The sequence below is a fragment of the Sorghum bicolor genome, chromosome 1 (genome assembly GCF_000003195.3).
Source record: "Sorghum bicolor cultivar BTx623 chromosome 1, Sorghum_bicolor_NCBIv3, whole genome shotgun sequence".
NCBI classification, from domain to species: domain Eukaryota; kingdom Viridiplantae; phylum Streptophyta; class Magnoliopsida; order Poales; family Poaceae; genus Sorghum; species Sorghum bicolor.
In genome coordinates this window covers 71,345,470-71,360,325 of record NC_012870.2, presented here as the reverse complement: position 1 = coordinate 71,360,325, position 14,856 = coordinate 71,345,470, and the positions used below count along the sequence as shown (strand labels likewise).

At 45.3% G+C, this 14,856-nt stretch overlaps 2 protein-coding genes across 2 annotated transcripts; both read right to left on the bottom strand.

Annotated features, from left to right (window-relative positions):
* LOC8054333 (probable carboxylesterase 8) lies at positions 1,472-3,257 on the bottom strand. Its single transcript, XM_002465504.2, has one exon. It carries the CDS (start codon positions 2,933-2,935, stop codon positions 1,940-1,942), a length of 996 nt encoding a protein of 331 aa, XP_002465549.1. The 5' UTR covers positions 2,936-3,257; the 3' UTR covers positions 1,472-1,939.
* On the bottom strand, positions 8,087-12,874 carry LOC8054332 (long chain base biosynthesis protein 1a). Its single transcript, XM_002465503.2, has 13 exons — positions 12,555-12,874; positions 12,134-12,286; positions 11,955-12,049; positions 11,745-11,836; positions 10,737-10,830; positions 10,588-10,660; positions 10,376-10,508; positions 9,944-10,118; positions 9,651-9,791; positions 9,365-9,460; positions 9,124-9,265; positions 8,681-8,808; positions 8,087-8,592 (listed from the first exon to the last, which is right to left on the bottom strand). Exons 2-13 carry the CDS (start codon positions 12,243-12,245, stop codon positions 8,416-8,418), a joined length of 1,458 nt encoding a protein of 485 aa, XP_002465548.1. The 5' UTR covers positions 12,246-12,286; positions 12,555-12,874; the 3' UTR covers positions 8,087-8,415.

The following is a 14,856-nucleotide window of genomic DNA, read 5'->3' as shown; positions in this document are numbered from 1 at the left end:
ATAAGCAAAATTGCTGACTTGGCAAGGTCATTAAATGAATGAGTTTCATCAGATGAGAGAGGAGTTTCATCCCCATGAAACTCTTGTGGCTCCGTTACCTAGTTTATAGTCTTGGTAACTGTGCCATGAAACTATGAATGCATGTTTCATGAGAGTGTCATGCACATTAAATAGGGTGCCACATAAACAAAATTGCTGACTTGGCAGGGTCATTAAATGAAGGAGTTTCATCAGATGAGAGAGGAGTTTCATCCCCATGAAACTCATATGGCATAGTTACCTAGTTTATAGTCTTGGTAACAGTGTCATGAAACTATGCATTGAGACTGGCCTAAGAGCAGGTACAATAATAAATTTATAGCCAAGCTAATGCTGATGTGGAGGAGAGAAGAGAGAAAAAGATGATAGCTTGGCTCTATGCAAACACCAAGCTAGGTACGGATGCATAGGTAATGGTGGGCTCAAATAGCAAGTGTTGTGAGAATGAATAGGAAAGAGAAGATGTTTTAAAGACAAGTATAAAACAACTTATTGTATAACTTAGCTCTAATCACTTAGCTTATAGTCAAGCACTTGACTTTATTATTGAGTTTGCTCTAAGAGAGGACCCCAACCCAGGGAGCCAAATTAACAATGCGCGCGCTCTGCAGGTGCAGGTGCAGCATTTGTTCCTTTGTTTAGACCTTGTTTAGTTCGCAAAAAATTTAGGTTTTGCTACTGTAGTATTTTTGGCTTTATTTGGTAATTATTATTCAATTATAGACTAACTAGGTTTAAAAATTTCGTCTCGCAAATTACAAGTAAACTGTGTAATTAGTTATCTTTTTATTTATATTTAATGCTTCATGTATGTGCCGCGAGATTCGATGTGACAGGAAATCTTGAAAAATTTTGCGAACTAAACAAGGCCTTAGAGACTTTCATTGGTGGCGTGGTGATGTTACTGTCAACGACCTAATAAATGCGCTGCTGCGACCTAATCCGGTGATTATGATTATGGTTGATGCGTCATTCACCGATCTGATGTCTTCCTAATTACTATATTTTTTGACGAAACTTCATCAATGGTTTTGGACCTACAAGTACATAAACTTAATTAGGCTATGGCTAATGACAGAGAGGTCTCGGTGCTCCATCCCTGAATTCATGGTGAGCGCAAGTTGTGGAATCATCAATCGACTCAACTGGTATGCACACTGTAGGACCTACATCGCTTATTTTGCAACTTTAAAACCAATCCAACTGTATGAGAAGGAAGCCAACCTCTGTATTTAGAGTTTGTTTGGTAGAGACCTATCTGATTCGAATTCTCTATGGAAGCTGATTTTGTTGCTGAAAATGATTCTCTTCGACTCGTTAGCATAAACTTTTAAAATCACAATAGAGAATCACTTTACATAATCAAGTGAAGCTACTTTTTCCAGCCCTCAACCTCTTGGTTCATTTCAGAGAATCAACAAAGTTGACTGTGAAAACTTCAAAGGTATGAAGCATGCCAAGTTCTCCAGCACACATGCATTATATAAAGTGCTTTCAATTATTCAGAAGTTGAAAGCAATCTCTATCAGCTATACAAATACTACAACAGCATAACCTCTTCATCTTGGTGTCCTTCCGGTGCCCACCAACCAGGCAACCACGCAGAATTCACGCCGAAATCGATCCGCGCGGGTAAATAAAAACGACACAAAAATGAAAAAAGGGCGGCCAACTTGTGTAGCTATCCGGAATTGAACGAGCTCGGCACTAGTATCCTCGTGTGCCGGGTCTACCTATCAGTTGGACGCTGGCGAGCTCGCCAGTCACCGCTCAGCATTGTAGCATGACGATGATGATATGATATAATATGATTGAGAAGTGGCCCTTAAAAATCGGTTCAACTTGCACCAAAGTTGCCGTACAGCAACCTCCACTGCGGCCCGATCGGTTTGACCATGCGTCACAGCTTGCTCATACCAACCACGTCGCCGGCGCTGGCGCTGGCGCCGGTGTCGGCAGAGGAGTGGCGGCGAACGAAGTCGGCCACCTGCGCGGTGAACTCCGCGGCGCAGTTGGCCTTGAACAGCTCCATCGCGTGGTACCCAGCGCCGTCGAGCCTCGCCTCCACGGCCACCCCGGCCTTGCGCAGAGCGTTGACGAGCGTCCTTGTCCGGTCCCTCGGCGGGTCCTTGCGCCGGCCGAGCACCAGGCAGGGCGGGAGCCTCCGCAGCCGCGCGGCGCCCACACGGGCGAGCATGGCCTCCGGGTTGCAGTACTCGTGGTCCCGGTCCGCGCCCACGGGCAGCGCGAGCTCCCAGAGCAGGTGGTTCGCGGCCAGCGGCAGCACGCGGTCGTCCACGGACGCCGCCTCCGCGGGCGACCTCTCGGCGCCGCCGAGGTGCGGCTGGTTCAGGATCACCCCGCGCAGCTCCACGCCGGCGTCCGCCGCCGCCAGCGCGGCGCGGAACGCGATGCTGGCCCCGTTGTGGCTTCCCATCACGAACACGGGCCTCCCGGCGGCGGCGTGCGGGCGCGCCCACAGGACGGCGTCGGCGGCGTCCTCGAACGCCGCGGGGAGGCGGTGCTCGGGGGCCAGGCGGTAGTCCACGGACGCGACGACCGCGGGGCCCGCGGCGGCGAGCGCCGTGCAGGTGTTGTGGAACGGCTCGGAGGCCGCGCGGAAGAGGACGTACCCGCCGCCGTGGAAGTAGACGATCAGCGGCAGCCGGTCGTGGTGGCCGCCGGACACGGACGGCACGAAGAGGCGGAGGCCCGTGCCGGTGGCGTCGTTGAGCGGGACGTCGTTGGAGTGGACCGCAATGCGGCGCGCCCCCTGGTCGTCCTCGACCGTCACGGGCTCCCCGGCCGGCGCTGCCGGGAGGAGCGGCGCCTCCCCGTAGCGGCAGAGCGAGCCGTCCGGGTTGAACCGGATCTTGAGGTACTTATACGGGTCCATTGCACCCACCGGCCACCGCAGTGCGCAGCAGAGCTCTTACCTCGGTGGCGAGACAACAGACACGTGCGTGCAGGTGCAGCGTAACTGGTAGCGGACGCTGGCTGAGCTGCGGAACTGAGCTAGATCGTGGCGCTTATATACCGTGAGCGGGGGCAGGGGCTGGGCGCGCTGCGACCCGCCTGGCCTGAGTGTCCTTTCCTTTGCTCTGAGAGCGATGGTCGCTCACGGGGACCGGTTGGGTTGGGTGGCGCGATCCCATCGACGGGTGAGACGACACGAGCAAGACCCCGCGCGCGCGCGGCGCGCCGTCCACACTCTCTCGCCCGCCGCGCGTTCAACTCTGCCCCGGCCCCGGGTGGATCGCCGAATCGAATGGCAGCGCGGAACGTCCTGGTTGGGTTCAGACGCGCGGATGCGACGGGACGGGCGGACGGCGGGAGGGATCGGCTCGAGAAGGGACCGAGTCGGAGGAGGCGGAGAGGGGACCGCGGCGCGCCAATGAACACCGAGCGCGTGCGCGCGCCCTACTGTCTGTGGCGCGAGTGGCCGCGGTGCGGCCACGCAGGCCCTCCGTGTTGTACAGGACACCGGGAGGACACCCGTCGTCTCCGACCTGTCCTTTAGCACGATCGGAGGCCGGAAAATTTCGTTCCGTGCAGGAAATATGGGGGTTGCACACCTTAAGAGCACTCACAATGCAGACTCTATCATAGAGTCTAAAGTCATTTATTACCTCGAATAATATGGACTTAGAGTCTTATTTTTTCTACTTCTTTCTTCAATAAATATGGTGTCACATCAGCAAAATACCATAAATAATATATAATTAATTGTCTTGGACTCCATGATAGAGTCTTGCATTGGGAGTGCCCTAAGGCCTTGTTTGGATGTTGTCGGATTCACCTCAATCCATATGTGTTGGACTGGATTGGGGTGGAATTTAGTTCAAGTTCCACTCCAATCGACCCCAACACATGTGGATTGATGCGAATCCGACTACATCCAAACAAGGCCTTACTTGTGCGCTGCCTGCCTCACTGGAAGTGGTAACATAAAGTCATGCAGACATGCACGGTACATTTGTGCATCACTTATTTATGCTCGCCACTCGCCGCTCCCACCCTACCCTTTAAGCTATCACAAAGCGGCAACGACGTGATTAGCGATCAAGATTCAAGTAGACTGGCTGTCTGACTTTTTGTTATTTTTTTGAAAAAAAAATGATTTAGAGCTATCATAGCCCGAAGCAACAACCAACCACAGTGCTATAGGTTTGAAAGGAACGGAGCCTGTGGAGCGGAAAAAAAATAGATGCAGTCTCGCTGTCCTTTAGTCTGACCGTGTGATGAATTCTAAGGACACGTGACCTACCTATAATATCTTTAGAATTCATCACACGGTCAAACTAAGAATGTTTTTGCCGGGTTATAAGATTTAAACTTCTTTCTGCTTAATGAAATACGCGTTATGGCGTGTTCTAAAAAAAAATTGTTGCTTCCTTCCGTGCGCATCCGCTCTTAGACGATAAGGCTGTTTGGCTCTGGCTCGACAATTGATAGTTAAACACGTGTCAACATATGAAAAGTATTTTTCATAATAAACGTTATCTTTTTAGCGATAAGCGATGTTTTTGTCAATCTCAAATTCTGTTAATTAGTCCAGTCTTTCAAATGTGCCCATACGTTACGTCTGCACTTTCTTGAAAAAAAGTTGTTTTTAGAATTCCATAGAATGATTCCAAAGCACTGACTGCGAGTGATTCCAAAGCCAGCTGACCCGAGTGTAGTGTGTGAGCATCTGCCGTATTGTCGGGGTAGCTGCTGACCTGGGTACCTTTGGCCTTGTTTAGTTCACTCCGAAATCCAAAAAGTTTTAAAGATTTTTCGTCACATCGAATCTTGCGGCACATACATAAAGCATTAAATATAAACGAAAACAAAAACTAATTACGCAGTTTGTCTGTAAATCGCGAGACGAATTTTTTGATCTTAGTTAGTTCAGAATTGGACAATATTTGTCAAATAAAAACGAAAGTGCTACGGTAGCAAAATCCGAAATTTTTTTTTCGGAACTAAACAAGGCCCTCCGGCCACTGCTGAAGACGATCAGTCTCAGAAAGCAATAATGCGAGCGACAGCCCGTGAGCACGATGTCTGTACTTGCACGACGAGCCCCGATCATCTACTCTACCCACTGATGGAAAAAAGAGCCGCCCAGATAGCTAGATGTCGCCGCCGCGGGCCATGCGCCTACGGACGGAGTGGAGGCGCCACTCACCGGCCGTCTTCACGGCTCCGACCGCAGAAGCGCCGCCCGGCCGTCCCCATTTCTGGCATGTGCGTGGCCGGATGCTTTTACTGGATCGGAAACGACGGGCGTTTATCTGCGCCGTGTCCACACCGGCGGGGGAAAGAATGAGTGGCTGCGATCGAGAACCGGTTGGGCGCGCTTTATTTACCGGCCGCCAGGAGCGGCAGCGGTGTATGCGGCGCGCGCGGCGCCGGCGAGGACGTACACGACCCCCGCCGGCCAAACTCGTGCGCCGTGCACGGAGGACGGTTGACGCAGCGGCTGGCGGCCTGGCGTGAAGGACTGGAGTTGTTCAATGTTTGTCCAGGTCTCTTCCGCATGTGGAACAATGCAGCGTCGTTGTCGCAGTCGGGACCGAGGAGGGCACCACGTGCTGTCCGGGTCCGGACCGCCGGAGCCCTGAGCCGGGGAAAATGCAGCAGAGACGGGCATACTCCCTCTGTCACGGTTCTTATTTTCTGAAAAATCAATTTTGTTACTAATTATATAAAAAATAATATTTATAATTAATAATTAGTATTATTACATAGATAGCTGAATATATTTTCATAATAAATTTATATAGAAATTTAAATGTTATACATATTTTCTATAAATCTAGTTACAATTGAGAAAGTTTGACGTATACGTATCTCATAATGACTTTTTGTGAGATGGAGGGACTATGTCTACATAATTATATGTACGCATCTAACATAGGAAAAATGTTTAACATATGAGTAACATTTAGAAAGGAAAGTTACCTTATAAATTTAAGAGGACCACAACTCTCATGTGTTAGATATAATTATATATGCGTAAAGATGATCTCGACTGAATTTTTTTCTAAGCTCGGCGCCAGGAGATGCGAGATCCATTTTCCACATGTGCAGCGTCGTAGCCTGCCGTCTGCCGAGTAGGCCATTGCGCATGTGTTTGGTCAGCGCACTTGATCAAAAGTCTCTTTTTTTGTCCTTTCTTGCGAGTTGCCCCTCATAAAAAAAATATATATTTCACGAGGTAAGTCGCTGTGGTGCATTCTCAACATCCTGGTAAAGGCTTGAGCTATGATTCATTCTCAACATCTACTTTTAACTATGTAAATGATGGTCATTCCAAACTCCTGGAACACACACACAAACGTTTTACAGACACTGCCTAAGTGCTTGCAGAATTCCATTTAATAAGCGCATGTGCCGGCTATCTGTTTTCTGACCAAGTTGTTCTAACACTTGAGTCATCTCAGTCAATGAGCAGAAATAATGGGCTTCCAAAAGGAACAAACAGCTCATACGTAGATTCAGATACTACAAGATGGCCACTGGCCCACTATTTGGTGAGGTTGCAGGGAAGATCATTACTATTAACTCCTAGATGGCGAGATGTGCAGTAGTACAGCACAAGCACACTACTATACACCACTGTTCTACAAAATTTTTCATATTTAGAGAATGTTTGGCACGGCTCATCACGAGGGGTTCCTCTAGACAAACCGTTTTGGAGAAGTCATAATTTGTGACTTTGCCAAAATAGTTCTGGCTCCTCTTTTTTTAACTTAAAAATAGTTTTTTAAAAAAAAACACACGGCAGAGCTCCTCTAAGCCGAAGCCGAAGAAAAACCAGTCAAACAAGCCCACTTTACCTCTAAACACCTTGTTTAGTTCGTAAAAATTTTCAAGATTCTCCGTCACATCAAATCTTTGGTCGCATGCATGGAGTATTAAATATAGACGAAAATAAAAATTAACTACACAGTTTACATGTAATTTGTGAGATGAATCTTTTGAGACTAGTTACTTCGTGATTGGACAATGTTTATCAAATAAAAACAAAATACTACAATAGCCAAAAAACAAAAAATTTTACAAACTAAACAAGGCCTAACTGGCCACTTATTTTGCCAGTACGGTGGGTCCGAGCAACAAGGTGAAATCAGATCTCACCAAACACACACAACCTAGTACTCACAGTACGTCCAAAACACACACACAACCCTCTTAGGCCTTGTTTAGTTTGGGAAAATTTTTGGATTTCTCTACTGTAGCATTTTCGTTTGTTTGTGGCAAATATTATCCAATCATAGACTAACTAGGATCAAAAGATTCGTCTCGCGATTTACAGATAAACTGCGTAATTAATTTTTGTTTTTGTCTATATTTAATGCTTCATGCATGTGCCGCAAGATTCGATGTGACGGCCGTCTCGCGATTTACAGATAAACTGCGTAATTAATTTTTATTTTTGTCAATATTTAATGCTTCATGCATATGTCGTAAGATTCGATGTGACGGAAAATCTTAAAAAATTTTGGAAACTAAACATGGCCTTAAAAAAAACCCGCAGGATACGGACCTAGAGCACACAACACGAAGACATTAAAGGTCGCTTTCGTCTTCCAATGGAATCCGGCGTGGATCAAAAGTATGGCCAGCTGATGTCTTTAAAGGATGTCTGCGCCGGCTGATGTCTTTAAAGAATCAGCCCAGCTGGCCATACTGAAAAAGACATCTCCTGGCTTTTGATTAGGGATGAAAATTTTTTGGATGACATTAAAGGTCAGCTGAAAGAACCGGCGCAGACATCTCCCCAATTTTCATCCCCAATCTGAAAGAACCGGCGCAGAAACCCTCAAGGGTTGGGAAAGCCAGGAGATGTCTTTTTCAGTATGGCCAGCTGGGCTGATTCCAACGGGAAGTTTCCACATATCCAGATTCCGCTCCTCCGATGCCACAGTGAAAGAATTTGCATGAACAGGCTTGTCATCTTGGTCAATGAGACAATGAATCTAATTAAGAACACAGCTGAGGTGGGTCCGTGGGTGTTGCAATTATTTGAAAATGCAAGTCCGATTATCTTCCGATAGAAAAGAACAGCCCATATGTGGATTCAGATAGGCAAGACGGCCAATATTTTGTGGATGAGGTTACAGGGGAATCATCACTACAGGGAAATCAGCAAGATGTACAGCACAAACGCACTATTCTTCAACATAACTGTTCTACAAAATTTTATTTTGCAAGTACTATGGGTATGAGCAACAACAAGGTGAATTCAGAACATGTAGAAATGTACAGGTTATGTACATTTACCAAACACACACACACACACACACACACACACACACACGCGGCCTAGAGTACAAAGTGCGTAGAAAATGGATGGCTTTCATCTTCAAGGGAAATCGATGTGGATCAAAAGTAGTCTGAAAGAACTGATGCAGAAACCCTCTTCAAGGATGAGGAAAGCCTGGAGATGTCTGATTCAGTATGTCCAGCTGATACAAACAGGCGGATTCCAAGGGGAAGTTTGCACCTATCCAGATTTGACTTCTTTGATGTCACAATGAAAACTGAATCTTCCTTCAAGACCTGTTGGTGAAAGAATGTGTAAACAGATGCTTACGAAAAGTCATATAAACTGCAGCTTGAAATTCTATTAGAGTTGATTCAAATTTACCTTGTCAGCAATAGTTTCAAGAAGATCTAGATCAGTGGTAGGAGAGCCAGTTGATTTCTTCAGCTTAAGGAAGACGATAGGTGACAGAACATGGCTGGAAATTTCAAGCCCTGGAGTATCTGATAGTTCTGCAGAGTCAATACAAAGAGTGTTGAGATGGTGGCCACCAGTTGGTTACGTAGTAAGTTGGAAATCATGTTGACAGTAGTTATGGCTTGTATTTGTTTCCCAACTTAATTATGTTTTCCCTGGTATAGGAACCTAGAGCTCAGAGGGAAAATAAGTTGCATTGTAATTCACTGTGGCTTCTGTATACTTTAAAAGTTTGCAGTTAGGTAGTTGCCTCGGTGTTATGCGCATATTTTCCACATTAACCCAGAAAAATGAACAAATAAGTACAACCTGGTCAAAGAAATAGTTAATTGACTATAGAATCAGCTTACCTTTATGCAAAAGAGCAATATTGCTCCTTAGGTTTGCAAGAACTGAGGGATTCTCCTCCAGGTAGTTGACAGCAGAAACAGCAGCGCTGGCAAGATAAGGTGGCAGAGATGCAGAGAAAACATACCCAGAGCTGCTTAGACGCTGCAAAATTTCATATTTCCTTGGTCAGACAATAAAACACTAAACTACAAGAGTTTCTACATCAGAAAGCGATTTCCATCAATCTGGTATTGCAGCTACCTGATGATCAACAACTCTGACACTTCCTGTACAAAAACCACCATCAGTAGCTAATGCATTTCCCATTCCAGCAGTGATGATATCAATTTTTTCAATCTGCACAAGCATGAGAGTTTCAGAAAAGGGAAGGATGTGCTTAAGAAATCCAAAGTACTAGATCCATATTCTATGAACCAATTGGTGACTGCCCAGAAAGCAGTGCAATATAGTGCTTGTTTTTTTTTTCTTTTACACCATTCCAGTATCATGGTGAAACATTTAGAAAAGCTGAAGGCAAAATACTCACAGGAACTCCATAATGTTCAGCAAGGCCACGCCCAGACTTGCCAAGCACCCCAAAAGAATGGCTCTCCTCCAGAATAACACGGAAACGATATTTCTCCTTCAACCTGACAATCTCATCCAAGGGGGCAATTTGGCCAGAATTCTGTGTTCACAAACCATGAAGACTGTAAGAGAGGTTTTCTGAATTGCCTAGGATGTACAGGTTGAATTGACATCTTATGTTCCAAACTTTCATAAGGACATGAAAAAAGACAGCACAAATCAACACAAAACAATAAAAAAAAGGCACTGCACCTGGTAAATGGATTCTACAACAATGTAGCGTCTAATCTTTTCAGCACGTTTATTTCCATGAGTAAGTTTTTCCAAAGTGCTTGCAAGTGAAGCCATATCATTGTGCTTGAAGTACACCACAGTGCTTCTTGATAGATGGAGACCATTTTGCACTGCCCAGTGAACACCCTCATCACTGCAGTCACATCAAATATTGGTGCAAATTTAGCAAGGGTGTCAAGAGAAAAAAAATAATTTTTAAAAACTACCCAGGTACGATTAACTGACAGAGGAATATCAATTCATGGAGACAAGAGGCAACAATGTTTTGCTAAAGCTAAGCTGGATAAATTCATGTCTAAAAGGCCAAGCATGCGGGTATCAATACAACAAACAAGTCAAAGTTTCATAAATACTTGTGAATTTCATAAATTTTTAATAAGGTGAACTTACGCGACTATGATATCTCCTTTCTTACAGAAGGCAGGTATCACACTGAATATTGTAGAAATCCCATATGAATACAGAATGGAGTCTGGAGTCCCCAGGAAATTAGCTATTTTTGACTCACAGTCAAGATGGACATCTGCAAGAATAGATTTGAAAGTTAAGCTCCTCCTCTATACTTGCAACCAAGGTCATTGTCTGTGGATGATAGTACAAACCAATTGTTCCATAGAAGCCACGTGGACCACAAGACCCAACACCATATTTCTCCAGTGAACCAATGCAAGAATCCTGAAAGCCATTCACTTTGTTTAGATATTCCAAAAAAAATGTTGAAACTTTGTCAAGCAATAGACTTGTCTCTTACAATAATCTTTTCGTTGCCAATTAAACCAAGGTAGTTTGCTGATGCAAAGTTCACAACTTCTTTACCATCAACAATCGTATGTGGTCCAGCGGCACTATATAAGAGCAGAATAGAAAGGTTAGTTCTGATCCTCAGAAGTTAATATATGCAATGCACTCATAACTACTTCACACCATAAACATTTGCAATCCATACTGCATGCATATTTGTAACATAAAACCAGAAATGCCTAATGCAATTCAATGATATACACAGATAACTTAAACGGATTTCAGGGGATATTCGACAAAAAAGAATATTCCATGTATAGAAGTGTCTTCAGATAGAGCACTGCTATCACAGGGGATGTTCAATAGCTATTCCTATAACTACAGACTAGGAGAGCATATCATTGATGAAATCATGAAACTGCTGTTTTATTAGCGCAATGCATCCTAAGAAACAACATTACATTGGCAACTATATGAAGGTACAAGCTTATATTGTGATGTCTGAAACCCTCCTAAGAAATAAGATTATCAATATACATCCAGCAGCATACATTAGATGCTTTGATGGTCCTACTGATATCAGAGAAGAGAGAATACAATCCAAGAAGCATGTAGCCATGTAGGCATTTGGGTAGCAAGGGAAAATGATACTCTTTGTGGTTCAACATGTCCCTTGCTGCTTATTCATGAGTACATGGTTTAAATGTCATATAATCTAGCGAGTAAACGTTCCAAATCAATAGGTCCCACACATGGCACTACTAAGTTAAGTGAAACTAGTATCTGCACTAACACTACCACAATTTCAAGAATGAGACCACCAGTTAATCCATAGATATGAAATGATATGCAGGATTACTCATGCAACAGCAACCACAATGTACCTTATTTATTTGTGAATTTACTTTAAGCACAAAATACTTTAGACTGATATAAGTTTCCAACACCAATGGGTCAACTACTGGTTTGAAGTAACAATCTAGTATGACTCCATTGGAAACCAAGCTATAGTGCAAACCTTTCCAACATTGGAGTATCTATTCTGGCCCCCTCCTTGATTGGAGGGCATAGCGGCTCTGGCTCCCACTCATCACATAGCTCATCAATCTCCTGCAGAGACAAAATGCTACCATTCAGTGATATGCTTCATGAAGCGACGACGAGAACAATATTTTTCCACTATTAAGTAATAACTGGCTCGTTAGGAACGAGCAGAAGAACACCTGACCTTTTCAGTGAGTGGTTTCTTTGGTGGTTTGTAGCTCTTCCTGGAGAGCTGAAACACTATGACTGCAATAAGCAGTCCTTCTACGACCAAGTGCCCTGAAAAATCACATCACCACTGAATGTGAGACACTAAGCCCAACCAACCCACCTTATGAAAATCCATGAGGAAAGAGGGATTACCATCAATATGGACCCCAAAGACGACTGCACGGGCAAGGGGGGCATTGAATGCAGCCGAGACACGGGCGAGCACTGCCGCTGTGGCATTCACAACGGGCAATGCCATGTCCATGTCCCCAGGAGCTTCCCTCGGGAACTGCTAGCGCCCTGAATCTGCCAACCAAGCAGTTTCAATCAGTCAGATCGATCGCCGAACCAGGTGCGGCGGGCTTAACCGCTGAACCCCTTTCGAATTTTCGGGAAACAAACAGACCACTATCTACTGCTCCCCTGCACACAGCAAGGGGGAACCCGCAACGAATTGGACGGCCTGGAGAGACCCCCATCCCAGCAACAGAGATTCGGGTTTGATTGGCAGCACTGGTAAGATCCAGCAGGAGAACACCAACGGGTCATCCAAGCAAAGCTAGGGCTTCCTTACCGAGAAAAGGGAAGGAATCGATCCCAAGTCCGTTCGGATCTCCGCTCCGCGCTGTCGAGAAGAGGAGGACAGACAAACTACAATTCCTCCGATGTGGCGCCTTCGCTTCAGCGGGAGGAGCTTGGAGGCGCGCTTTCGCCGGCGACGGGTCGACGAATGGGCCCGGGAGCCAAGCGGGAGTAGGCGCCGGTGAGTCGGGTTCGAGTAGTGGAGCGATGGATTCGAGGCGGTGGTGGTCAGTGTAGTCCCGACGGGGTTGTAATATAACAGGGGGGGCGGGGGATGGAGACGACGACGACGCGGTGGACAAAGAGAGGGAGGAGACCGATGATGGGTTTGAGTGGGCTGGACCTCCCGGGCGGCGGTCGTCTTTGGCTGGCGCTGGCTGGGCTCGGCCTCGGCGTCTGGCCTTGCGGAGCTCGTCCCTTTCGTTTCGTTAGACCTGGGCGTCCGGGCCAGCCAGCGTTGATCCGGTGTGGCAGTGGTCAATCCTGGCTGATGAGTATTTTTTCTATTGGGATTCCGATGATCCCTCTCTCAATTAGTGGTTAATTAACAGCCTGCGACTTGATGATGGCCCCTAAGACTCACTTCAGTTCAGAGGTACTACCTCCGTTCACAAAATAATATAATTCTTGCGGTTTGAGAAGTTAAAGAATTTGAACTTTAAATAAGTTTATATAAAAATATATAAACATTTATGATATAAATAATTATTATCAGATTAGATTAGTTATAGTATATATTTTTAAAATAAATTTATTTAGAAATATAAATATTAATATTGTGTATTTGCTATAAATTTAATTAAACTCTTACTAAGATGGATCTTATAATTATATTCTTTGGTGAAGAGAAAGAGTACCGATCCTTCAGCAGCTTCGCTGGACAGGACTTGCCTGATGTCATGTCGTGTGGTGTGGTGTTTTGACGTGGTTGCATGGGCTTGCCTGCCGTGTATACTAGTGTAAAGAGATGGGGTGGACTGATTCAACTAGAGGGGGCAGAGGAAGATAACGTGGAACGACTGATAGTCGTTGTGTGAGAGCAGAGCTGGAGACCTGGAGTGTTTGGTCAATTTTGGAGCCTTGGAGACGTTATAAAAAGAAACTAAAGCACATGTCTATGACCTCTCTTATTTAGTTTTTGCAACACTGCTGCTATTCAAAACTGGCTTCAGCATTCGAGACTCTTAATTAAAGTTTTAAACTGACAGGTCATGTTAGTGGCACATTTGTTCTGTCTCTATAGCCTTTCTGAACGGATGCTTTTCTGAATTTCAACCTGGTTTTAGAGAAATTTGACACAACAATTTTCTTTAGCGAAAGTCACTAGTCGACAATGTTACCAGTACACATACTCCTACGTTGCAATAGGATGTACAATTTATTTTTTTTCTCGAATACGTAGAAGATCTGCGCATCATTATATTAAGAAAGAAAGAGTTTACAGTGCACCAACGCGCAACAAGCGCGCTAGGTGGTCAACAGCTGGACCGACCTAGCAAAGAGTTGTGTGGTCAACAAGCGCGCATCATTATGTAGAATTTATTGTGTGATGTTTGTGTCAGCAATGATGAGCTAGCTATTGTTGGATTTAATTGGACTTGGCTCAACCTTAAACAAAAAGAAAGTTCGAAGTTTATAATGAATGCTAGTACAATAAAGGATTAGTTCCATATAGAAAACTGATAGGTGATTGGGTCAAGTGTGCATATGTTGTAAGTTTAAGAAAGATAAAATACCAGGCACATGCCTGCAAACTCAAGTGAGAAGTGACTAGTGTGTGATGGAGAGAGGGACGGACAGACAAGGGAGGCTCTTTCATATCAGGTGAAGTGAAGGGGTTGACTTTTACTTCTATATGGCTAAAGTTGAGCATGCAGCCCGCGGGCCAAAGGCACGGCCCAAAGCACGGTCATTTGGCCCGGCCCGAGCACGGCACGGCCCGATCCTAACTGGGCCCGGGCCGGCCCGAAGCACGTTGTGGGCCGTGCTTGGGCCGACCCCTTGGCCCGCTGGACGGCACGGCACGGCACGCTTTTAACAGCAGGCACGGTGTCGGCACGGTATCAGGAAATTTGTGAAACTTGAAGTATCAGGTTCTATGACTTGTGAAACTTGTGACTTTTGGCAAGTAAAATATGATCTGAGAGTATATTGTGTTATGTGAATTGTGAAGTATTAATGTATGTGACTTGAATGTAATATATTTATGCTTTGTTAAATTCTGTATTAAATTTGGTGTTTTTCATATATTGGGCCATGGGCCGGCCCGAAGCACTATTGGGCCTCGTGCCTTT